The sequence below is a fragment of the Camellia sinensis genome, chromosome 1 (genome assembly GCF_055761805.1).
Source record: "Camellia sinensis isolate YWXY chromosome 1, ASM5576180v1, whole genome shotgun sequence".
Lineage (NCBI taxonomy): Eukaryota > Viridiplantae > Streptophyta > Magnoliopsida > Ericales > Theaceae > Camellia > Camellia sinensis.
Window position 1 is genome coordinate 253237355 of NC_138961.1, and position 27820 is coordinate 253265174.

General features: G+C 35.9%; 2 protein-coding genes and 1 non-coding gene across 3 annotated transcripts; 2 read left to right on the forward strand and 1 right to left on the reverse strand.

The window, feature by feature from the left end:
• The first annotated feature begins 3998 nt into the window (after positions 1–3998).
• Positions 3999–10385, forward strand: LOC114315867 (B3 domain-containing transcription factor FUS3). Its single transcript, XM_028262485.2, has 6 exons — positions 3999–5092; positions 8593–8682; positions 8887–8987; positions 9506–9552; positions 9651–9727; positions 9836–10385. Exons 1-6 carry the CDS (start codon positions 4802–4804, stop codon positions 10172–10174), a joined length of 945 nt encoding a protein of 314 aa, XP_028118286.2. The 5' UTR covers positions 3999–4801; the 3' UTR covers positions 10175–10385.
• A 991-nt stretch (positions 10386–11376) lies between these two features.
• Positions 11377–11449, forward strand: TRNAK-CUU (transfer RNA lysine (anticodon CUU)). Its single transcript has one exon. It is a non-coding gene; the product is annotated as a tRNA-Lys (tRNA).
• Positions 11450–12132: 683 nt separating this feature from the next.
• LOC114315868 (mitochondrial phosphate carrier protein 3, mitochondrial) lies at positions 12133–27514 on the reverse strand. The gene is made up of 6 exons (XM_028262486.2): positions 26964–27514; positions 25435–25796; positions 25301–25344; positions 13131–13345; positions 12566–12690; positions 12133–12461 (listed from the first exon to the last, which is right to left on the reverse strand). The coding sequence occupies exons 1-6, from the start codon at positions 27294–27296 to the stop codon at positions 12401–12403; spliced, it is 1140 nt and encodes a 379-aa protein (XP_028118287.2). The 5' UTR covers positions 27297–27514; the 3' UTR covers positions 12133–12400.
• Positions 27515–27820: the final 306 nt, after the last annotated feature.

Genomic DNA, 27820 nt, shown 5'->3' on the forward strand with positions numbered 1-27820 from the left:
GAGATTAACGCAAAAGTTCATTTGTCCAACCTCAAATACACCTTCTATTGTTAAGTCCAATAATTTGACCTTACTGATTAGTCTGCTAATATTCCAATTACAAAACCGTGGAAAAAGTTTAGGCCGCTCAAATTTGATTAGGCTAGTATGCTCGCAAATGAAGAACTGTGGGAAAAAGGAATAGGATACCAAATCAGTCCACGAATAAGCAAAACAATAATGTTGTATGCATACACATTTTTAAATTCTAATAAACGTTTGATGAACAACTTACCAACAAACCAACCACGCAACTAATCACATTTTCTAGCTAGTTGTGGAATTCTTTTAGTGACCCAATTAATGTATAATGGATTGCAGCTGTCCAATCATAAAGGCATAGCGTATCAAGTTTGTCGATGACTCGTACGTATGCCCAACCAATGGACTCCCCGGTCGTTGCAAAAAAAAAGCTTCGCGCATATATACAAGTACAATAGTTTCGTAACGTCCTCCTCATCAATTGGGGTGATTCCCCGTAATGCCTCCAACAACAGATCTTTGATAGCTTTCGAAGATATTCGTCCGAAGTTCGAGCAACGACGCTGAATAAAATCCGATGGTAGCTTTGTCCCGTAGTTCAAGTCCAGTTGTTTTCACCCACATTGTATCCCAAAAATGAGTCGCACATCACTGTTGCAAAGTGGTATTCCCTCTCCTCCAATATAAAATTTCACATCCGACAGATTGTATGTTTGAATTATACAGCAGACCGTCAAGTCACATTTCTTGTAAGTTTTCTTCTTTAGCAGGTATGCTCATATGGCATCAATCATTAGCTAAAAAGATGTTTTCAGCAAATACCGTATGTAGTCTTCACCCAACTCAATTTCAGAAACTGTTTTAATTACCCCAGCCATATTTGAGCGGTACATTAGCTTCAATGGGTCAACTGACGGCTTCTTCACAATGTCGGATCCTTTTTTTTGCTTTGTCAGGGCACCACCAATTTGGTGGATGTTGATATAGCGAACCTTGGTTCATGTTTGGTCTTTCTTGCACTACGACGAGTTGATTTTTTGTTGTAAATTACCTATCACAATCATCCATAAATGTCAGTACACCATTTCCACCTAACTCTCGCATCAAAACATTAACTAATCGACTTATACTTAAAATAATTGTCTCAATCAGCGTTACGCATTTCAATGGCATATAACATTTGGGACACGTAATGCAAATTTACAACACTGCTGCACATACCTTGAGAACGTCACCTCATCTAGTCCTTAAAGCACACACGCAAGCAAACATCACCCTAATGTCTACAACATAGACGCCACTATTCGTATATTGAACGTGATAATGTGGGTGGCCGTGTCAGCCATATATAGTTTTTTCAAATGTATACATGGGTAAATAAACGTATCACAACAATATAAGTATTACACCATAACCACTCGTCCTATCACAACAACATCAAAACAACGTAATGTATAAAATGAAAACCCCACCACACTTGTGCCGGGTTACAATACGGTTTTCAAATGTTTGTTTTCATAACATCCAATTTGACCTACTCAATCTAACATTCGATTACATGTGCATACGCCAAAAACCAACACACTCACCAATTGGTTTGTTCACCACTCAATGAAGAACCATAACACAAACGGGCAACGACATCCAACTCCTCTTAACATACATAACACTGCATGCACAAACACCCGACTGGCCAAAAAATACATTCACACGTCCCACACTAACTTAAATGATTTTCTTGTAAATGCCCGTTTCATAGAAACTATATAACACATTTTTACACTTGCAATAAACACTATCCACAAACAGGGGCCTACTATGCCCTGTAAACCCATTTGGACATTCATAACATTATGCCCAAATCTACACTGTATAGCTGAATTCATATTTCGACATCAACCCTGGTTCTACTAACATTACTCAAAGCAACAACACAAAAAACATTCGACCGTTGAATACCACGTCAACTAAATGTTGAACAATCAAATGACATCACGCACCCAAACAGCACAAATATGAAAACCAGATTGGAAACTACACGACACTAACGAATTTGCACCCGCACAAACCAATGTACAATCATAACTATTGGGATATCAAACACCATACGCAAGCCACATACACATCGCAATAAACATTGATTATCTAACCCAAATTTTACAAAACTCATACCCTTCCACAAACAAACCCTAAAACCACGACATCCGACATCAAGTAAATACAAAACAAACATCACTAACCTTCTCGCCTCGGAGTCATCTTCTACACAACTGGTTTAGCGCGTGTCTGTCAATGTCGATTGGTGTTCTCCCAAATTCAACGTGTAACCAATGTAGGGTTTCACCGTCGCTTCGCGTCTCGGTTGTGTGATTACTACTACCAACAATCTCTTATCAATAATACCATTCACAATATAAACACATAACCAACCAAATCAACATCAGGATTCAAAATTTTTGCATTCCTGATAGCGTAGGATTCACTCTCAAAGGAAGAAAGGATAAAAGTCTATAGTGAGCTTGGTGCAAATGTGTAATTTACCTAATTGCGAAATCCCACATTAACCCCTCCCTTCAATCAAAGATGCGTTGATACTATACCATGTTATCGTAATTTCATTTATTATGGGACCTTTGGGTCTATAAAATGAAACACATGATTAACTAGTTTACAATTTGGGATTTTGGATTTAATGGTGCTTGACCCAAAATTTTATTTGAAATACTTTTGTAATAATTTATTTAAGTTTTTGCACTTAATATTAATTCAAAAATTATTATTTGTTTATTGTTGGTTATGGAAAAAAATTTGAAATTGTAATTAATAAATGCCCCTTTTGATTTAGTTTTCTGTCTTGTCATTGGTTGTGTTATGTATGTGTTGAGGTGTGGAGTTTATGGATGTGTACGTAAAGATAATAGAGAGTGTTTGTTCGTATTGTATTTTGACAAAAAGTGATGAGAAGATGAATAAAGTGTTTAATATTTTATATATGTTTTGTTTTTATTTTGTGCCTGTATATGTGTGTGTGTGTTTTTTTTTAAATTATAAATTTTGAAACTAATGTAGGCTAAATTTGACCAATCAAATGAGGCTATTGTGGCAAATTCAATATTTTATTTAACTGTATTACTAGTTGACGAAGGTGTTGAGTGATATTTATCATAGTAGAGGGGTGCAGTGATATTTTAAAAAGTATGGAGGGGTGTTAATGTAATTTACGGTAACAACATCGAATACTTGTGTGGGGTTGGCATCGAGTGTGTGCAAGAGCAGTCGAAGCTCAAGAATCAGGAGTAATTATGTTATCGTGTCAAATGTTTTTCCATGCGTCCGATTGTGGTGCTTCCTAATTCCAGTCTTGGGTACCATATGAATATGAGTGAAAAGTATGAGAAAATGCTATAGATGTCAATTTTTTTATGAAATAAATGATCAAATATCTTATATGGAATGAGCTTCATAAAATTGTATGGTAAAAAATTTGATATCTCTAATCGAAGCCTGCTATGCCTCTTTGTGGGAGTTCATCCCGAATATTTTTCAATAATTTGAACCGGCATTTTGTAAGATTTTGTCAAAAATATTATTCACGTAAAAAATCAAGTTAATCGAATATTCATAAACCTATGATTAGGTCTTAATTATTTTTAAAAATTTATCAAAATTATGTTAACTGTTAGTTTTTATAAAAACAAATGTGTTTTGATTATAAAATTATAGATATTCAATCAATTTAATTTTTTACATAAATAATTTATTCAACAAATTTTAAAATATGAACAAATTAAATTATCGAAAAGAGATTGAAAACTACACTTCACAAACAGCACGGTAGGATCCCAGATCCATCCCTAACATTACCCAAAAGTATCAGAGTGAAGGACCCACCACCATTCGATGCTGACGTGGAAATAGCGCGAAGAGCGGTTTCAGAGTCTTCGTTTAAAGAAAGAATAGCGGTTTCAGTGTTCCCTGTATTTCAAATAAAAAACACCGGGGTCTCTATAATTTGATCCCTTCCGTAGAGCGAAAGGTTAGAGAGAGAAAGAGAGAGAGAGTGAGAGAGAGACAGAGAATTCTAGAGAGAGGGTGTGTTTGTGTGTGAATCTGTATCTGTATCTGTCTCGTTTTACAGGAAAAACGGAAACTCCAATAGTAGTCCCAAACAAACGCCATTGAATTCAGTTGCAGAAATCAGAGCTTTTTCAACACCTGGACCTCCTCTTCAGCGCACAGCTCACCCTCCTCCACCTTCCATCCGTCACTCTCTCCTTGGCCTTGCCTTTAATCCTCCACTTTCGAATCCCCATACCATACCCCTCCCCCGCACTTGATGATGCTTCTCTTTAAACCAGAGAGATCAAACCAAACCAAACCAAATCCAACCCAACCCAACCCAACCCAACCCCCAAAGCCTTTTTAACCCTGGGTTTGCAATTACTCTCTCCATTAACCCATTCATCTACATACATACATTGCTTTTGTGCATAAAAACAATAGATTAAAAAAAAAAGAAAAAAGTAACCATGAATGAGCATTGCACAAATGTCACTCAGATCGGGGACTTCCATGGCCAATTAACCCAAGTTATGACTACAAAAAACCCACTACCACTACCATTCTCTCTTTATCACCCCCCATTTCGCGATTGCCGAGCGTCGATCAACAGTAGTGCTACTGTACCCAAACAACCACACGGAGAGAGAGAGAGAGAGAGAGACAACGGGGCGTTCACAGAAAACCCTAACCCTACTAGTGCACAAACACACCATACCAGATGGGGAAAAACGAGGCGTATGGTTTGGTGGCAGGTGGTGGTGTCGGAACGAGGGTCACCAGCACTACTAGTGTCGCAACCAAGGGAGACAGAGTTCGGAAGACTCGTGTTAATGACGAGTCGGATCGGACCGAGTTGGCTCTGAACCTGGTCTCCGCGACGAGTCTCGGTGTTCTCAGGAAGAAAAGGATGCCCCGACAGAGGCGATCCTCCATCAAGCTCCTCCCTTTTCTATCCCTCAGCTCGCACGTGCCACCTCCACCTCCCCTTCCCCTTCACCCTCCCGCACGTGTACGTCCTTTCCCGTTTTTTCCTCTTCCTCTTCATTTTCTTTTGGTTGCTGCTTTATTATTACAATCTTTTTATATAAAAATATATACTAACTAGGTGTAATAAAAAATAAAATAAAAATAAATTTCTAAAGTCTCGGATTGCATATGATTTTGTGAAGCCATGTTATGTGTAGATTAGTTTTGGTGAAAGGTTGTCCATTTCGTACCGATTAATTTCTTGATGCGACCTATTGTTTGAATTCTTCATGAAAATTGGTAATTTCAGCTACCTTTAACTTATTTTACTGTTTAATACCTAAATACAATTTTATCAGATATATTTATTATTACCAAACAGAGCAATCTTCCCCATTTGTATTTAAATGTGAGTCTACTGCCTTTATATTTAGTGATAAGAAAGAAAATCTAGTAAAAATTCAATTATATATAGTATTACTGTTTATTGCGTTTACCCTTTCTGATCTGATCTGAGACCCATTACAATTTGTGTGTGCGTGTGTGTGTGTTAGTAAGACAAAAATCAGTTGACTTGGGTTTTGTTTTACTTTTAAATAAACTTCAATTGCAGCTATGAATTTTCTTCTTCACGGATTATTCTGATATTTTATTCTTCCGCAATTGAATAATTTCATCTTGAGTTTCTCAAGTCTCACGAAAAGATATTTCAAAAGTCTAATTGAAGTATTAATTGTATCATGTTGCTTATTATTATAATTTATAATTTGATACTTTTGGTTCTCATATATATATATATATATATATATGAGTAATGATTCATCCCCCTTTTCCCACCACCCCCTTTCACCCCCTCTCTCTCTCATTGGTTACCTTTTCTTTTTCTTTTTCTTTTTTTTCCTGCTCCACCAATCACCTCCTGCCACGTGGCAAAGGGGAGTGAGGGGGTGACCCCAAAAGGGGGTCCCAAGCATTATTCTTTATTGTATCATGTATTCTTAATAAATATCATGATTTTATTTATTTTAAAAAATTCTTAATTATAATTGATATTAATGAAATATGTAATGGTGCTAGACTAGTATAATAGAAAATGAATGGTTGTTATAAAACTCTTACCATCGCTCTCACTTAAGAGGTAAGAGGTTTACTTTGTAACTATTTTTTTTTCGCAATTTCTTAAAAATGAAAAATAAAAATATATTTTCTATAGTATTCACTTTAAAAAGTACAAATAATGAATAAAGAACAAACAAGTAAATTAAAAGAATGATATAATGCGGCTATGTACAAGGGCGGAGTCAGGATTTCTTCGGGGGGAGAAAGGGGGGTCATTTCGTCCAAGAGAACGAATAGGATAAATCTACTGATCCATCCGTCGATGGATCCGTTGGAGTTTTATTTCATTAAATCATTATTAAATATTACTCAAATTTGGACCAATAAAATTATAAGAGATTAGTCTTAATTAAATATTATTTGCATGAATAAGGAGGTCAAAATGTAAGAATTTATAAATAAATGTTAAGGTAATATTTGGTAATACTTAAAAAAATCTTAATATAATTAATCTGTTACACAATATACTTAGGTATATATAGTTTTACAAGTGATTCCATTAAATATATTATAGAAACTCACAAATAAGCTATATTGTCTTTAACATGGACCGGATTAAATATTTTCAATAATGCTATAATTTTTTTTTGAACTACAATAATGTTAGAATGATTATCTTTTTTTTATCACAATTTGTTATTACCTTAACCACTCATATTTGATACTAATATAGCACTAACAGATAAGAGGATAAACAATACATAATAAGAAAATATGATCACTATAATATTATTGTAAATATTTTTTTTAAAAGGTGATTCTACTACGTTAGGGCAATTGGAAAATATGGGGATAAACAAGTAATTAGAAGGGATTTCAAAGGTCAAGATAAAATTGCTTGGATAGTGAGAGGGTAAAACCAAATTCAAATAGAGTTTTAAGGGTCAATACACAAAGTATATCATAAATACTTAAAATTATATAGGGTATTAGGGTGTAAACAAAATTTCATTTTTTTCATAATATTGTTGTCTTATGAAGATTAGTATATACTATATACGATGGGTATTTGCCCATTTTATTGAATTATGAACATATGTTATGCATGGGTCATGTTTGTATACATAGTTAATGAAGTTGGTAAGAGAGAACTAGTTAGTTGTGGATCAGGAAATTATGTCCGTGTGGTTGTTGTTTAGTAGTGTCCTTGGCTTATGCTTTCTGCTCTTCTTTTATGGTTTCTAGTTTGATTTTGCCTCTTGTGTTTTGAGGATGTTGCCTCTTATTTTAAGACTGGTTTCGAGGTTCGTTGTACATCTTCTCTAGTTTCTAGTTTTTAGTTATTATACTTCATGTTGTATTGGTAGTGTCATATGAAGTAATTTGATAAAAGCAAACATGAAGGGCGCTTAGTAATGTACACAAAGAGGGTGCACATTTGGAACCGATCCAAAAAAAAAAAAAAAAAGGCACATTTGGAAATGCTAAAACTTCCATGTAGACTAGACATTTGTGTTGTGCAACTATTGTTTGTTATACAAAGAGATTTATGATCCAACATTTTGTTTGAATTTGTTGCACTGAAATTTTTTTTGATTAATGTTTGTAACATGTGTCAGAAAATTTGAAAATGATGTTGATTCTAGGAGGTTATTGCCTATACTCCTTTATAAGATGAAAATTTTTAAAGTGATGTTTTATTTTAATAGATTGTTGCCTATACTACCTTATAGGTATTAGTCTTGGTAAAGGCAAAAACAAAGTTTTAAGCTTTAGATGGAAATTCGCATGGTTCTTTTTCAGAAAGAAACTAATGTTTGTCGAAAAATTACTCATCACTCTCCAACAATAAGCATGGTCTCTCTAGGCTCTGTATTTTAATCAACCATCATTCCAAAATCTGCTTGCATAAATTTATAATACTGCTCTGTATGACAGTGGAGGTTTTGTATTTGGGTGCATTCTACCAATGATTACTGGCAAATGCCCCATAAATGATGGAACTCTATTGGTGCCTCCAAAAAAAAAAAAAAAAAAAAAACTTGTAAGGAACTGCTATAAGCAGTAGCCAGGACAACCACCACTAGTCTCAAAAATTAATTAGCAGCCGCTCTAAATCTAAAACATTTAATCAGCAGTGGTCAGACAGAAGCATAGATAACCTCATGCAATTAGTTACTGGCAGTTAGATAAGAGTTGGTGCTAATTTTTACCAATTAATTAGCAGTGACCAACAACAACCGCCATTAATCTTAAACAACTAATTATCTGCAGTCAAACAAGAACCGTTGGAATTGTGAAGTGCTACTTTTTATCATGTTTCTATGTAAGAAACATGAAGATAAATAGTGGTTGAATGTTTCTTTATTATGTCCTTTCACAGATTTTTTCCTGTAGTTCAATGTTTCTTTCAGCATTAATTATATTTAAATTGATGCTTTACTTGGTTAATTTGGCAACTCTCTAATAGTTTTGTGCTTTTAGGCAATCGACCGAACAAGGTTGAGGTTTCTTTTTCAGAAGGAGCTTCAGACAAGTGATGTAGGCTCCCTCAGGAGAATGATAGTCCCAAAGGTTTGTATTTTATCTTTTCTAATATGAAATTATATTATTAAGCCCATGGGTAGCATAGAGAATCACTTGAATTGCAATTTCCATTGTAGTTTTCAATTTATTACTATTTCACTTGATGCATTTGTCATGTAAACATATTAGCTTGGTCCTGAACTAATTAGCTACTGCTAATTCCTTTTGGTATATGGGACAACCTGATTTCAGAAAGCAGCTGAGGATTACCTTCCCATCCTCAAGGAGAAGGAAGCATTTGTTATCAGCATGGATGATATGGATGGCCTGCATGCTTGGAGTTTCAAATTCAGGTTTGAGTTTAACTGGTTTGTTTTGATCACTGGAAGGTAGCTGTGAGGATGGCTGGTATTAGGGAATTGTTATCAAACAACTTGTTCTAAATCATTCTTACCCTCATTAAAACTTAGTTCAGTTCAAACAAAACTTGATTGATTTAATACAATGATGAAGTGTTGGCTTTAAAAACCTAGCTATGGTGTTCTTGAGGAGACATCTCCAATAGCCTGCGGGGCCATTTCCCCAAATAACAGACCTGAGTTTGACCCAAAAAAACAAACAAAAAAAAGGAGTCCTGAGTTCAAGCCCTGTTATATAGTGTGATGTTGTTGCTAGTTTTTTTAATTTTAAATCCTAGCTATGTGGATGTTAAATCCAGGTGATACTCATCTTCTTATGAATAGAATCTTTCCTTCTAACATGCCAAAGTGTGAAAGAATATTTGGATGTAAGATTAGTGTCTAGTCCGTTGCATATGCAAGCAACTCGCTTTTGAGATTTAGTTCTTTCTTCTCCTCCTTTTTGTATCCAGATACTGGCCGAACAACAGCAGTCGAATGTATGTACTTGAAAATACTGGTGAGATCTTCAGACCCCCATTTGGTTTTCTATTTTCCTTGGTTTAGTTCTCCTTTCATTCAAACTGTGATAAAAAATATCTTCTTGAATTGTTGTAGGGGAATTCGTCAATACACATGGCTTAAAACAGGGAGACTACATGATGCTGTATCAAGATTATGAAAACCGGAATTATGTTAGTGTGCAATTTTAGATCTTTATAATTTTGGGAACTTCTCTCCTTTAAATTCATTTCAGCAATCATGGGTATTGGTTACTGATAGCTAAATCTGTTATTTACCAGGTGATTCGAGCAAGGAAAGCTTCCGATCAGGATTTGTATTCTGAATCTGCAACGAATGCTGTCAATGTGTACTTCGCTGATGATTTTGAGGTAAATGACTCTGGTTTGGTTCCTCCTGTGAACTTTCCCACCGTGGATGATACTGGGATGCCATTTGTCTATGAAACTACCTTCTCAAGTGACTCGGAGTCGTCTTATGTTTATGAGACCACCTCCTCAAATGACTCTTTGTTTGATTTTTGGAATGGACCAATGACCTACCACCCGAAGGTTGAACCTATTGGAAGCTTTGAATCCATCGAGAACTTGTCCCTTGAGGAACTTTTGTTAAGCTTCTAGTAGTGGAGTGGTAGTATCAGATAATAGGGCTAGTACATGCTACGTGCAATGTTAGGGAGGGACTTATATTATGTTACTGAACTAATGTACTTTTTGTTAAGAATATAATATATATATGTAATAAGTAAGTAACCAGTTCAAAAACTTCAGAAATCTTATACTTGTCCCTTTCTATTGGATGTTTAAATAGTTTTTCTTTATTGTGTCGCAACACCTACAAGTTAATTACTGTTGTGTAATAAAGTTATTGTCCTAAAGCATCAGAATACAATGGAATTTGTTTTAGCAAGGAAAGCCAAATGAAGTATTGATAGTTCATTGCGTCTTTTGTGGTTAAAGGAGGACGTTTTATTTTAGGAGGGTGCGTAATGCATTTGCAATCTGAGTATATTTATTTTGCATTTTCATTAAAGATTGACTAGTTGCTACTTGATACCCTTTCAGTATGTCTAGTAGTAGTAATATAGTATAATAGGCTTCCTACTCTCTTCCCTCAACATAGCCACCGACTTGAACATACCGCCAGCCACAGTTGTGTACTAGGGTTGTCCAAATAGCGAGGAAATTAATATCATAGCTGGCCATTGACCTCAAAGCTCTCTTCATCTTTGCTTTGGACTACATTCACCAGTCACCATACCAATATCATCAGCTTGTTGAGCTCCATTACCCTAAAACAACCCTCCATTGCACTACACACTCACATTCATAAGCCTTTTACCTCATTTTATCATCGTTTCTTCTTGTAATTACCCGCTAAAGAATATGGGCCTCATGAAGGTTTTCTAGCCGCCCCTTTCTCTCTGTGAAATGACATTATATATTTGGCCTTCAGTTTATATTCAAATGCAGTCCATCTGCATATTTTATTCATATTTTTGCAGTTAGTCAAAATCAAGGTGTCAAAATGGGAAATGAAAGCGGGATATGGAATTAGGATGAGAAACAGTTACGGAAGTATGTGAGAGGGTGATGTGGAGTTGAATAGTAATTGAGCTCATAATAATAAAGAGAGAATTAATCTATTGAGTTCTAATTTGTTGGAGAGCTAAAAACTAAAAACCACCTATGAATGAATACAACCTTTCCAGGTTCAGTAGGCTTCAGCGCTCTTGCAACAACTAGCAAGTACTGCTGGATTAGTTGAAATGGGGACGCTTTTATCCAAATATATTTTAAAATCTCCCAAAACAAACCAACAAGCCCGTCTAGCTCAGTTGGTAGAGCGCAAGGCTCTTAACCTTGTGGTCGTGGGTTCGAGCCCCACGGTGGGCGTATAATTTTTTGAAAGCATGGGAACTAAGGTTTTTTTTTTTAATTTTTATTTTATTCTGAATTCCGAATTAAGAAGAGAAAATATACAGTAAGACAACTGGAAAGAGCGCTTCAAAACATCAGTCCCAGTCAAAGCCCAAAAAATACCCAAAGCGGTTTGATCACCAGGCATTTTGAGTTGCTGTTTGATCATTGCATGTTGGATTCTAAATTTCCAGAGTAGCTGGTTGTCCAATGAAACTGGATCTTGGTTATCAGTGGAAGATGTGAATCCGATGAAGAAGCTTTCCCCTTTTGACAAGCTATAGATAATATATTCACATTAATGCAGCAAAACTTGATCTGATCTCCAGGTCACAGATGAGACAAATGAAACACAATTTTGATTGTATCGTCGGTCTCTTTTTCTACTACATCAAACAGGTAAGCTTGCTTAAAACTAAGATGAGGACACATGCATGCAGAGGATTGAATGAAGCTGCTTACACAAGAACATGCTACTGCATATTTATTTGGTTGCTTGTGTACCTGCTGCATGCTCATCATAATTTTATCATTGCATAAATTAATAGAGACAAGCTTGCTAGAAACGCTTAGCATGCATTGGTAACATTTGGAGACACAATTGAAAAGCAATTGGCAAGACTTGCATGATTAAAGGGGTCCTCAAACAGAACATAGCATGATCCTAACATCAAAATGTGATTTCGTATTTAATCTAAGGCAAAAAGTGTTCCAATTCCAATGTACAGAAAATGTGGCGAAAAGCATCCCCCCAAAAACCCAAGTTAGGGAGGGAACGATAAAAACTGCAACAAGTTTCAAAAGCAAAGAGTACTCCCGAACTGCTCAGATGCCTCACAAGCATCATCAGCTATATCCTACGATTATTCATCCCTCTGGATAACTATTTTCTCAGGTTCCTATATGACAAAACTATTTGAATTGATTTTACGCCTTTGCAAGCTCAGTAGCAGTAGCAGCAACAGGAGCAACACCACCGGTGGTTGGCCTGGAAATCATATTAAACTCCATCAGAAATATAATCCAATACAGCCAAACCTAATAAGCTTCCAGAAAATGAAATGCATAAAAAATACGGTAATAGGAACTTACAGCCCAACAAAAACTTTAAATGCATCATAAATTCCCCACTGGGCTCCAGTGAGAGTTCCAATCATGACAATACGGAGAGGAAGCCCCCGAGTAAAGAGACCCAAGACCCCAATCTTCTTCACAGCCTGCACAACCAGGAGTCAAAAATTTAGAATAAGCTAATGTAACAAAGTAAACAGGCCACATTTGTTTCTCAGGATAAGGAGGTCGGGATAGAAAACACGTGTTATCCACCATCATCCCGTGTTTGTTCGAATTGATCATCAGGATGAGAAATCCAGTCTGGAACTTGTATTGCACATACAGTAGGATTACATATTTGGTGATTAGCCGTTGGAGGCCAAACTACGAAATTGCACATACAGTAGGATTACATATCCAGTGATTATCCATTGGAGGACAAATTACAAACTTGCCATCCCACACATTCGAGTCCCGGGATTCAAATGGCCACAGATTCCTTATCCCACCTTATCCAATTCCACAAAACAAACCTGGCCACAAGGAATTGAATGGGAGAATAGTTTATGGCAAAGCATGCCAAACTACAAACTACAGTACTCACATCACCAACAGTTGCCCCCTTGGCATTGTTAAGGAAAGAGACAAGATTATCAGCAGGATGAGACACAATTGCACACAAAACACCAGCAACATATCCACCAGCAAAGCTCACGCCAAGCTGCAGAGGTTTACTGCACTCATCTTTCGGGGTGGGTATGGCATACTTATAGAGCATCTCCACAATGGTCTCAAAAGAGGCAAACTTCATCATGGTATCTGCAAATTAACCAAATTAATCTTTACAGATCCACAAAAAAGCTGACAAGATGTGGCTAAGAATTAAAACGCATTAATAAATAGAAATCATGATAACAGTTCAGAACTAATATGAAGAACATCATGGTTAGCTGCTACATGGAAACTTCCGCCTCAGCAAGTGGGAATGCTGAGCTCTGAGAAGATGAAATTCATGTAAAAACGCGGGGCGGGGGGGGTGAATTGCAACTCCTTTTCTAAGGCCTTTAATTACCATGGGCTTTCCTCTAGTGATACTGCATATCATCCATGGATTCCGCATAACAAGTGATTTAAATTTTCATGTTTCTATCAGAACAAAAAGAATGAAAAGTTAATACAATAAACAAAGTACATCTATTTGACTGATAGAATAATTTTACAAAAAGGCCTACTGACATGCAAATCGTAGATTCTAAGCCTCTATAATAAAAAAATACATTCAACATTGTCATGAGCACGAATTGTTTCCCATTCTGCCAAAAATTGAATTTAAAATTTAGAAACTAATCGCCACGAATTGTTCTCTTAAGAGGAAACAAGTCCACGAAACTAGAGTGCCAAAACTAGAAATAGAGACTACAAAAAACCCAGAAGTATGTAAACTTCATGTAGACATCATGAGAAGTACACAGTATGTGTCCAGAAACACCCGAAGTTATTTGAAGGAACCAAGAAATGTCTGTGAATACCATTTAGTGTCGGTCAAGATAATTCTTTAAGAAACATAATTTTAGTTATTGAATTATGTTATACATTGAGCCACCATAACATATTTTATGTATGTCTCGAATTACCATAATTTATTTTATGCAATTCATGTTTTATAAGTTATATTAATATTTCAATTACGTTGATTATTTTTTGAACTCTATTTGCTTAAATTGAAACTCATGGACTATGAAGCACGGATACTTCAAATAGGAAGACGTATCCATATCGGATACCGATACTCCTTGGATACTTACGGATACGTATCAGATACTTATTAAAAGTATCGGATACTTCTTAATTAATTTTTCATTAATTTTGAAGTATCGAATACCTAGTTTTGAAGTATCGGATGCTCCAAGTCACATATTATCGGATACTTCTTAATTAATTTTGAAGTATCAAATGCTCCAAGTCACATATTATTCCTTTTACGAAATTAGAATTATATCATTTCTTGCATAACATCATAATATAATATAATTGTAAGGATAAATAGAATATTTTTACAATACTTTGCTTAGTTTTTTTTATAAAAATAACATAGTAAGCTAAAGTAATAGAATTCATCAAACTGACATATCTTCATTGTATCATGCATGTCCCCTATAACTATATAGAAGTAAGGATTAATAAGTTGATATAACAATAGTAAAATTAAATATCAATAAATAAATAAGCAAATAAACTTGCATAAAATATTTTTGACTAGTGCAAAAGAAAAAAGCATAGGATCAAGTTGTGGATTGTTTTGATATTATAATATCAACATATTAGACTTGATATTGAAATGAAATATTTGCAAGACCTATTGAAAATCTAAAAACTAAATTAGCTAATGCCTTAAATTAATACCTAATTCTTAAAGATTAGTATTTTGCATCATAAAATTACTGTGGTTTCTCAATATTCTTGTGCTTATGTGTAACTCACTACTAATAATTTATTTATTTTTTATTTTTTATAAACGTATCTTAACCGTACCCGTATCCTGCTTTTTTAAGTTTTGCTGTATCGCCGTATCCGTATCGTATCGTATCTGTACCTCGTATCCGTATCCGTGCTTTCTAGCTCATGGATATGATTGTTTAAATTTTATAAATTATTTGACAATAATTATATAAATAATTATTTTTGTAAGTACCACACGGGAGTCTCATACTTTGGGAGAGTTAAATAAACCACTAGCTTTTGATTGGTCACTTTGTGGCCTCCTGTTTATCATGGATCCATTGACCTCGGTTTGATTGTCACTTCGGTGACCTCAGTTCTGTTCTATACCGTGATTATGATTATTTTGCTTATACGATTTCTTAATTAAAATTTTGTTGTTTAAATAATTTATTTATTCAATCTGAATTGTTCACTATTTTAGCCTAAATAATTATCTATGGTGACTTTTATGCCCTTAGTATAATATTTCTCGCTCTGTTATGTGCTTATAGCTGTTATCCCCTTCTAGGTGATGAGATTTAGCGAGATCGAGATTGGGAATCACAGTTTTTTTTTTTTTTCTCTCTTTGTAATCCTAATTAGACTCTTGTAATTAAAAAAGGCTAAATGAATGTTTTTCTTTTAAATAAACTTGTCATTTTGGTACCCATTTATTTTATCTTTTTAAATAAACTTGTCATTTTGGTACCCATTTATTTTATCTGCTTGTGCTATCAATACAGAAATTTTAGAATTATGTTTTTATTATTGCGATGCCTAACCCCTGGGTACCGAGGTTAGGTCAGTGGTGAATCACCCTGTAATTATGCCCCTAAGTTGGTGAGTCACCCCCCCCTTAGTGTTAGACAGCACAGATGGCTCAACTTTCGTCCCTCCAGCAATTTGCACCTTTCTTTTAATCTACATAGCCCCCAACTTTCCTCTCTAATTAATTGTTGTGTTAACTTGGCCCCCCAAGTAAAATATATTCATCATATTTTTGATATATCAATGCACAATTAAATTACATTTTAGCACGTATAGTTATGTAATTAGATATTTTATTATATATATACTATGAAGCACGGATACTTCAAAAAGGATGACGTATCCGGATCGAATACTTATTCGATACCGATACTCCTCGGATACTCGCGGATACATATCGGATACTTCTTAAAAGTATCGGATACTTCTTAATTAATTTTTTATTAATTTTGAAGTATCGGATACTCGAAATTACATATTACTTATAATATTTTGTTTAATTCTTTCATAAGAGGAATATAGTGAGAGTTAAAGTAATAGAATTTGTCAAATTGATGTATCCTTGTTGCCTCTCTCACTTCTCTCTCGCTTTCTCACTCTCTCACGTTTCTTCTCTCTGCTCTCATTCTTTTTTTGGTGTTGGCATGTAAGGATGATGTTTAATTTACATTTGCATTTGCTTTTAGTTTTGGATGTTTTATGAATGTTTGAGCACTTTTAGGTTAATAGAAATCCCTCTCTTTATTTATTAATTTACTTTAAGTTTTATTTTCATGAATATTACATTATTAAAATTATTAAAAAAAAAAAAAAAAAAATTATGAATGTATTCCCACTGTATCCGTATCATACTTTTTCAAATTTTGACATATCACCATATCCACATCCCCATATCACCATATTCGTATCCGTGCTTCCTAGGCTATCATTGATGACTTAAAAAAGTATATTTGTTGAAATTTTTATTTAAGAATGGTTTTTTGGCTTTGGCCTTAGCTAAGGTCTTGTGATATTCACTGATGAAGGGGAACAAGTTGAAGCTATTGACCTTGAAGACTCTTAGTTTTGTAGGAATCTTTCTTCTTTATCAAGTTGTCTTTTGCTTTAAGTTTTATTTTTATGCATACTGCATTACTAAAAATTGTTAAAATAATATTTTTTACGAACGTATCCCCGCCGTACCCGTATCCTAGTTTTTTCAAATTTTGTCGTATCGCCGTATCGTATCGTATCCGTATCCGTGCTTCCTAGTATATATATATATATATATTTTTTACACGGTGTTAAATTAAACACTTAGGGTGTCACATTTCTCTCCCCTAAATAAAAGTTTTTCTTCAAACTTGTTGTACCTTAATTTTCGAAAAGATGTGGATATGGAGCCCGCATTTGACTCTCCATTTCCCACATAGCTTTTTCAACACAATAATTCCGCCATAAAACTTTTACAAGAGATATAATCTTGTTTCAGAAAATCTGATCATGACGGGGGATCTATACTAGTTGCTCTTCATAAGAGAGAACGTTTTGAACTTCGAGGTCTTCGTGATCAATGAGATGTTCTCGAAGATATCGTCAGAGCATCAACACATGAAATACATTATGGATATTGGACAATTCTGGTGGACGGGCAAGACAGTATGCTACCAGGCCAATCTTTTCCAATATTTCAAATGGCCCGATGTAACGTGAGTTCAATTTTCCTCATTTTCCAAATCGAATGATTCCTCTTGTCAGTGAGACTCTTAAGAAAACATGCACTCCTACTTGAAACTCTAAGTCCCGTCTTTGTGTATCTACATAGCTTTTCTAGCAGCTCTGCGCAGTGCCAATTCACAGTTGGATAAGTTGAATTTTATCACTCATTATTTGCACAATTTCAGGGCCTAACAGTTTCCTGTCTCCGACTTTTGTCCAACACAGAGGTGATCGACATCTCCGTCCATACAGTGCTTCATACGATGCCATTCCAATACTTGCTTGGTAGTTATTATAGGCAAATTCTACTAAAGGTTGGTGCTCATCCCAATTACCTTTGAGGTCTAGCATGCACACATGTAACATGTCTTCTAAAGCCTAGATTGTTCTTTCAGATAGCCCATTAGTTTGCAGATGATAGGCAGTGTTAAATTTCAATGTGTTTCCCATAGCCTCTTGCAATTTGCTCTAGAAGTGAGACACGAAGCGAGGGTCTCGATCAGACACAATTGAAACTAGGGTACCGTGCAACCGAATGATTTTCTTGATGTATAGAGTAGAGAACTTAGTAAGAGAGTGTGATTTTGATTAGTAAAAAATGTGCCGACTTCGTTAATCGGTCTACTATGATCCATATTGCGTCATTCTTCGAGACTAACTATGGTAACCCGACCACGAAGTCCATAGTAACATGTTCCCATGTCCATTCAAGAATAGGGAGTGGTTGAAGCATTCCTGCAGGTTTCTAATGTTCTGCTTTAACCCGTTGACAATGCAGGCATTTGGAGACGTGGCTTGCTATGTCTCTTTTCATTCCTGTCCACCAGTAGTGTTCCTTTAGATCGTGGTACATCTTTGTATTGCCAGGGTGGACTGCAAACCTCGAGCTATAAGCTTCCACCAATATCTTTTTCTTGAGTTTTGGAATGTTAGGCACACAAATTCGATTTCGAAATTTCAGCATCCCATGGCTTATAGTGAAGTCAACATCGGGCGTACTTCTTTGCTCCTCATATTTTTTCTTCAAAAGTCTATCTTCACATTGGCATGCTCTAACTTCTTCAATCAACGTGGGTTCCACAGTCATGTTGGCGAGCAAGCCATTAATTTGGCGGGGAACGAGTGTACATACCAAACTTCTGGTCGTCTTTCGGTTCAATGCATCTACTATTATGTTGGCTTTGCCTGGATGGTGATGGATTTCTATATCGTAGTTTTTCATAAATTCTAGCCACTATCGTTGCCTCATATTCAGTTCCTTCTGCTTAAACAGATATTTAAGACTTTTGTGAACATTATAAATCTCACAGGTTGCTTCGTAAAGATAATGACACTAGATTTTGAGGGCAAAAATTACTGTGGCCAATTCCAAATCGTCGGTCGGGTAATTCTTTTTGTGAGTTTTTAGTTAACATGAGGCATACGCAATGACTTTTCCATTTTGTATAAGAACGCAATCCAAACCATTGTGTGAGGCATCACTATGAATTCCGAACCCATCTGTTCTCGTAGGGAGTGCTAGTATAGGAGCTGACACAATTTTGCTTTTTAACTCTTGGAAGCAACGTTTATGTTTGTCAATCCATTTAAAGGGTTTATTCTTTTGAGTTAGTTAGGTCAAAGGTGACGCTCTCTTTGAGAAATCCTGAACAAAGCGTCGGTAATAGTCGGCTAGACCCAAGAAACTTCGAATTTCAGACACATTAGTAGGTCGTGGCCAATTTACGATTGCTGCAACTTTTGGGGGGTCAAATGAGATGTCATCCTTGTTAATGACGTGACTGAGGAAGTGTACACTAGTGATCCAGAATTCGCATTTCTTCAACTTGATATAAAATTTGTGATCACGTAGTGTTTGCAAAACTATTCGCAAGTGTTGCTCATAGTCCTTCGGTGACTTGGAGTATATCAGAATGTCGTCAATGAAGAAGATGACGAACTCATCACGGTATGGTTTGAACACTCGGCTCATGATGTCCACGAAGGCCGTTGGAGCATTTTGTGACGCCAAATGGCATGACGAGAAACTCTTCCCGTAACATGTTCTAAAAGCAATATTTTCGATACTTTCCGTTTTGACTTTAGTTGATGATAGCCGGATCGCAAGTCGATTTTCAAGAATACTTTAACGCCTTGAAGTTGATCAAACAAGTCATCGATTTGTGATATGGGGTACCGATTCTTGATGGTGACCTTGTTCAGCTCCCGGTAATCGATGCATAACCTCATCGTGCCATCCTTTTTTCTTTATGAACAGTACTGGAGCTCCCCATGGTGAGGTACTTGGTCGAATGAAGCTTTTGTCCAGTAGTTCCTAGAGTTGGGTATTTAGTTCTTTCAATTCCGTCATTGACATGCGATAAGGGACTTTTGATTTTGGTTGTGTACCAGGTTGTGTTTCAATAGTGAATTCGATTTCCCGGTCAACTGGGGTATCAAGTAGGTCTTCAGGAAAGACATCTGGGAATTCTCTAACCACAGGGATTGCATCAATTGTGGGGATTTCCTATTAAGTATCGATCACATAATAGATATAACCACAACACCCCTTTCTTAAAAGTTGTTGGGCTGTCATAGCGGATATAACACATGTTGGGGTGGAAATCCTAGTTCCATCAAAGACAAGTTCAAGTTGGTTTGGTAACTAGAGGATGCCTTTTTAGCTTTGCAATTGATAAAAGCGTAGTTGGCAACTAGCCAATCCATTCCTAAGATCACATCAAAATTACCAACGTGGAGGGAAATCAAGTCTATGTACAAGGTTTCACCTTTTAAGGATATAACACAAGATTTGTACACATCAGTACCAAGGGTAGAATTACCAGTAGGAAAGGACACAGATAGTATATATCCTAAGAGTTCGGGGTGTTGATGCTAACTTGGAAGCAAAGTATGGTGCAACAAAAGAATGAGTTAAACCAAAGTCAAAGAGAACATGAGCTAAATGACCACAGATAGAAAGTGTAGCTGACAATCCCGCAGCAAATGGCCAATTTGCCTGTATTTAAAGCATGCTCTCGTGTCTCGATAGCATCATCCCCAATGAGTCTCACAAGTAGGGCAATTTGGAATAGTGCCATTTCTGGGGTTAGTAGGACCTTGATTGCCTGAACTAATTGAACCCGTATTTACCTTCTTTAGGGGTGCAACACTAGATCTTCTGTTGCCTTTTTTTCAAAATCGCTTCTTTTGGCTCGTTTCCCTGGAACGCGAGGCTTTAATCCATTTTTCCACAATGTATGCTCGATCCACCACTCCAACATAGGTTGGCATTTTCAGAACCTTAATCTTGTTTCTGATGCCATCATCTAAGCCGACTTCGAGCTTCCTAGCTTTCCAAGTTTCGGTGGAAATGACATGTCGCAAATCGAGCCAGTTGCGTCAACTTGCTTTCGTATTCGGCCACCGTCATTATTCCCTGCTTTAGGTCTATGAATTTCGATACCTTTGTTTTCGTAGTGAATCCAGAAAGTATTTTTCGTAAAATATTTCCAAGAATCTTGCCTTGGTCACGATTTCCCTAACCCAAGCTTTTGATACCAGTGGATTTGGACTGCCAATAAATGTGATGGGTCTCAAACCTTGGAACTGTTTTATCATAAGTGATTTTTCTCGCTGTTCGGGCATTCCATTATTTATGTCAGTTTGCAGAGCCTGCAGAAAACTGGTAACTGTTATTTCCATGATTCTTTCCATTGATTCTATTCCGCTAACTGACGACCCGATCCCATTACCATCATTGGCCATTACTACAAAGTAGATTTAAGTAAAAAAAAAATTAATGAATATGGCATCACATTTATAAAACATCATATATATATATACATATAAAATACTAGCTTTACTACAAATATGGTATTAGTACTACATACTTATATAGTAGTCAGGAGTTGGGAGTTGTTTGAGAAGTGCTACATTAGTATACTTTTTGACTTTTTGCCAAAAAACATAAAATATAGGTTGGGTTTGAAGTGATGTGACCCAAATAAGATGATTGTGACCCAAATAGGATAATGTGCTAAAATAACATGTGTTATTTTAACACATGCCAAACAAACACTTAGGGTTTGTTTGGGATATTCTAAATAAGTGCACTTTTTGACTTTTTATGAAATATGGGTTGGGTTTGAAATGATGTGATAGAGAGGGGATGTGACTTAAATAAGATGATGTGACTTAAATAGGATAGTGACTTTTTGACTTTTTTAGTATATGCCAAACAAGGCCTTAGTGTCTAATCCTACTAATACAAAAATAAAGATCAAACTAATCATGGTCAGTTTACAAAAGTCTCCTAGTTGAGCATCTAAAATGGACCGTTAAGCAACCACGAGAACTGGCTCTGAAAGACCGGACCATGAAACAGCCCTGCAAACTCACTCTGCATAAGGGACTCAAACTCCCAGCCACTATGCTCTATTCCAAAACAACGCCATACAACCTATACCATATAGACAGGAACGCCATGATAGTGTCCCCAGAACTCCCGCCCAGTAATCCGTACAGGTACCTCCAAGTATGTCGCGCTATCAATGAAATCCACAGCTGGGATATGGATAATGTGTTGTGGGGTAGGCGTCGTAGTACGTATGTGGCTACTGGGGTACGCGTGCCCTCTCCTCTCCATAAAGCCCAGGGACAAAGATGCAACCAAAAAGTGCGGATGTCCTAGATCAGGAGTAAGACCAATGAATGACATGGGTCGGCCCAATGTATCTCTTGCGTGTGCTGCCACGGTTAAGTCTCCAAAACCAAAAATCCTCATCGGGGTCAGCCAGTAAGTATACAGGTCTCTCCCATAAGCCGGTCAAGTCTTAGGTGGGCCTGTCTGACGATACTCTATGAATCTCCCCCACCCCTCTAGTAGATTCAAGACAAGGTGGGCTCTCGGGGGCTCGAACCAGAATGACTCTACCAGAATTGTCCAATGTTCATAATATATTTAATGTGTCAATGCTCTGGTGATATCTTTGAGATCCAGAACATCTCATTGATCACGAAGACCTCGAAGTTCAAAACGATCTCTCTTATAAAGAGCAGCCGATACAGATCCTCGACCGTCGTGATCAAATTCTCAGAAACAAGACTATACCTCTTGTAAAAGTTTTATAGCGGAATCGGCGGAATCATCGTGTTGAAGAAGCTACATAGGAAATTGAGAGTCAAATGCGGACTCGATATCCACATTTTTTCGAAAACTAACGTACGACAAGTTTAAAGACAAACGTCTATTTAGAAGGAGAGAAATGTGACACCCCAAATATTTAATTTAACACCATGTAAAAAAATATATATATATATATAAAATAAAAATATCTAATTACGTAATTATACGTGCTAAAATGTAATTTCATTGGGCATTGATATATCAAAAATATGATGAATATATTTTACTTGGGGGCCAAGTTATCACAACAATTAATTAGAGAGAAAAGTTGGGGGCTATGTAGATTAAAAGAAAGGTGTGCAAAATGCTAGAGGGACGAAAGTTGAGCCATTTGTGCTGTCTAGCACTTGGGGAGGGGGGGGTGTTAGTCATCAACTTAGGGGCATAATTACAGGGTGATTCACCACCCAATGTATGTATAAAGGGGGGGCTGTCAAGGCAGTAAGGGAAAAGAGAAAAAAAAAAAAGAAGGCAGGGGTGAAAAGGCTCACAGCAGAAATAAATAGAAGGAATCTATACTAAGGTGAGTTATATTATACCTTGAATCACCATAACATATTTTATGTATATCTCGAATTACCATAATTTATTTTATGCAATTCATGTTTTATAAGTTATATTAATATTTTAATTACGTTGATTATTTTATGAACTCTATTTGCTTAAATTGAAACTCATGGATATGATTGGTTAAATTTTATAAATTATTTGATAATGATTATATAAATAATTATTTTTGTAAATACCACCACGGGAGTCCCATGCCTTGGGGGACTTAAATATACCACTAGTTTCTGATTGGTCACTTTGTGGCCTCCTGTTTATCATGGATCCATTGACCTCTGTTTTAATTGTCACTTTAATGATTTTTGTTCTGTTCTGTACCATGATTATGATTATTTTGCTTATACGATTTCTGAATTAAAATTTTGTTGTTCAAATAATTTATTTATTCAATTTGAATTGTTCACTATTTTAGGCTAAATAATTATCCATGGTGGGGCTTTTATGCCCTTATGCTCTTAGTATAATCTTCTTCATGTACTCCAGGGAAATAGGGATTATGGACTTGTGCCCAAGGTCCCAGATGTTAGTTACCAATTCCATTCGAAGAAATAGTTAAGACAATCTTGCAGGATGTGAGAGCAGATGTATAGGAGTTTACTCACCAAATATAAGAAAGAAAAAGAAAACACTCACATTTTTTACCATTTAAAGAGGTAGCTTGACTTCTTAATCGATAGTTTTGCAAATTATACTATGAATATCTATATCAGAAGATATACACAATGAACCAATCAAAGAGCAGATCAATTTTCACTATAGCAGTTGAGTTCACCTCCAAATGACAGAACAGAAAGTGTACGTGAAATCAAGCAACAAGATAAGCAGACTGCAAGTTATAACTTATTCCACCGTGAACACACAAAATGGCAACATTAAAGGTGCTGCATATTCAGACTAAACACAAAAAACAAAAGGGCAAGGACAACAACATTTGAGCTCTGGCAGATACAAACAAAATATAATCAGAAGAAACCAACTGACAATAGTCAAACAATAGCAGAAAAGAAAGTTATTAATTGCTAAATCCCTCCACTGTAGACCTTTTGATATAGTTTATCCCTTAAATATTTCTTGTGTTATAATGCATAATCATTATGCATTCAAATTTGTTACCACTTGGTAAATTTGAATGCTGTGTTCAGAAAGAGAAGATTTTTTTTTTTTTTTTTTTTTTTGGGGGGGGGGGGGGGGGGGTGGTTGTGGAAGGTTGGGAAAGCACACAATTTTTGTATCTCCTAAAAGTACGCTGATGGTGGTCTGGGAGGTGTAGATTGGATACAATTTGTGTATCTCCTGTTATATCAAAAATGGGAAATAATACATCACCTTTGGCAACACCGTACATGTTATTGATTATGTGATTTATCCAAAATAATCATGAAAAAAGTATCTCCAGTCTCATAAACCAAACCTGAGGGAAATAAACAGCAGATGTTGCTCCCAGAAAATAACGGCCGCCTAAATCATAACAACTAAATGTGGAAAACCACTAAGTTGAAAAAAGCAATATTCAGTGATAAATAACATTCACATCATGCAAACAAAAAGTATTTAAGAGAGCCAGGATAAAATTTTTGTAAGAGCATGTGGATTAAAGAACTAAAGTCTAAAGATGATGATCGGAAGAATGTGCTCATTTGTGTGCATAATTATTTAAAGAAGTAATACTAAAAATATTTTTTGTTTTGGTATTTGAAGAAATAAAGAAGAAAGATGAAATAGCAGGAAAGTGGAACTTGGAATCAAAATAATTGAGAAATCAAGGCTGTCATGTAAAAAATGCAAGAAAATTAACATAGCAGGAACGCATAATGCATTATAAAGCAACAGGAATGCAAGAAAGCTAACAGAGCACGAGTAAATAAAATAACAAGAATGCAATATAAAATCCAGCAGAAAATAACCAACTGTTGATAACCATAAGCAAGATGTCATTAATCAGCAGTTTAACGTTTTCAATTCAAAACCATGAGTCAAGTCACTAATTAACAATAATGTAAAATCCACATATTGGGGAAAAAAAAGTGGTCTTTTCTTATAAAAAATATACTGGGAAAAGACGAAAGCTGTCATATGGACGACCCTTAACTTACATGGAATCTGACGCCCCCACAGAGGAACAAGGCCCTTGTACAACCTACAAAGGTTTTAAGAAATTTAAACTACTATATAAATATTCCAATTACTAGCTTATTGTTAAAACAAAAGAAATAGTTCATAAGCATACCCAAGAATGCCTTCAGATTTGACAAATTTAGGCAATCCATCCGCCAATCCTCTTGCAAAACCAGGTTGAGTCTGAACACGAACCTTGACTGCCTCAAAGGGGCAAAGAGCAACATCAGCAATGGCCTCCGCAGAAGCCGAACCAGCAAGGTAGATCAGAGTTTTGTATTTGGCTGCATACTCTGGTCCAGCAATGTCGGAGTAGTACTTCTTAAAGTATTCATAGAAGCCAAACTTGCAGGCACCCTGAGCACTATAACCAAGCAGAGTGGGCACCCATCCCCTGACAAGTCCCTTGACACCCTGCTCTTTCAGCAAAACTCCAAAACCAGACGAGATGCTCTTGTACTTTGAAGGGTCAATCTAGTAAAACAACACTCGTGTAAATTTGCTTGCTCAAGTAAGAACATATGGCGATCACGAAATCAAACACATCGCCCTTTGTCACATAAGTTTATAATATATAAACATCACAGAGGAGTGAGAGATGCCAAATAGAATTTCCCCTCTAATGTAGAGAGAGAGACTCCAAAACAACAACAAAAAAATCCACAAAATAGAAATGAAACCACAAAGGAATAAGGGAAAATAACATATCAGTATCATGTAAACTTAGTAACACAGATGAAAGGTCTAAATTATGGCATAAATCACCTCGAACATCCTTACACAGCAAAAACTGGAGAATATCATCAAGGAAGGGTTAGTGAGACAAAGCCAGCATAAATTTGCTTGCTCAAGTAAGAACATATGACAATCACAAAATCAAAAACATCACCCTTTCATTCCATAAAAATAATATATAACATCACACACAGGTCGTGTGACAGATGCCAAATAGAATTTCCGCTAACATATGTGTAAGTATATTATTTTAGAGACTCCGAAATGCAGAAATCAAAAAAATAGAAATGAAATCATGAAGGAAAAAGGGAAAATAAAGTATCAGTAGAAATTAATGCCTAAGCAGAACAGCCAATTCAAGAGATTCTAAACCTATGTAATGAAAAATTAATGAGAAAATTGGGATCTAGCATAATTGCAGATGTAAACGGCTCTGAAGAACTTGTACCTATTTCAGCAATGAATCAATAGTTCCATAGACCTAGTCGATTTTTAGTAAAGCACAAGTCAACAAAGTAAGCTGTAAGCCTGAAGAACATACATATATATATATATATATATATTTAAGCAGTAAACCTGAAGAAGATCTGAAGCATGAACAAGACAATCAAAAAAAAAAAATGCACGACAACAGATCTAATGCAGAGACAAGTCTGGCATAAAATTATTGAATATACGAATCACAAAGCCAAATCAGAAGATAAAATGGCTAACAGCAACAGATAGTTACAAATCTAGGCCTATTTCATGGAGATATACAGAAATTGGTGTAAAAATGACACGGGAGGCCGATCCGGACTAAGAAAGAATCAGATCGAAACAGTAGAGTGATCATGAATGAAGAAAAATAGCGGAGAGAGAGAGGGGGGGTAAACAGATCGAGGAAGGTCGGTCGGTCGGACGGACCTGCATATTACACTTGACGAGGTCAAGAGGAGTAACGGCCGTGTGAGTGAGGCCACAGCTGAGGATTCCACCGACCGTACAAGCGGCATAGTACTGAGGAGAGTACAACTCGATCTTGCGAGGCTCGCTCGGAGCAGGAATGACAAAGCTCTTGTGCGATGAGGAGAGTCCCTCAGTTCCATTTGCGGAAGGTGACGATGATGCTGGTGAAGAGCAGAGGTTAGGGTTTGAACTGAAGGTCATTTTCTCAAGAATTAGGGCTTTAGATGATGAGGAAGAAGAGTAGAGAAAGCTTGGGATGAGAGATTGTCGAGAATTCTCAGAGAAAGCCATAACAGCAGGAGGTTGGAGAGAGAGATATCGGCAGCGAGAAAGAGAAAGAGAAGGGTCTCTGAGAGAGAGAGAGAGAGAGAGAGAGAAAGAGTGAATCAATCACCCTCTCCTAATTTCTCTCTGTCCGAAGCTGCTAACAAAGCTGTTAAAATAAAAAATAAAAAACTGCCAAGAAGATAGCATTTGTCATAATTATAATTTGACAATAAATAATAAAAACTTGTCAAATTATGATAATGATACTTTAATGGTCACATAATAATAAATAAATAATAAAAACTTGTCAAATTATGATAATGATACTTTAATGGTCACATAATAATAAATTTTAATTAATTTTTTTTTTTAATTTTGTAAGTTATATTTGAATATAAATTTTTTCGTAATTTTTTTGTTATTTATTTTTTGTCTTTTGTGATATTTTTTTTAAAAAATTAAAAATTAAATATTTACACTATACCTTACTAGACAAATGTAAAAAAATTAAATTTTTTTATATTATATAATTCATGCCACCAAAAAAA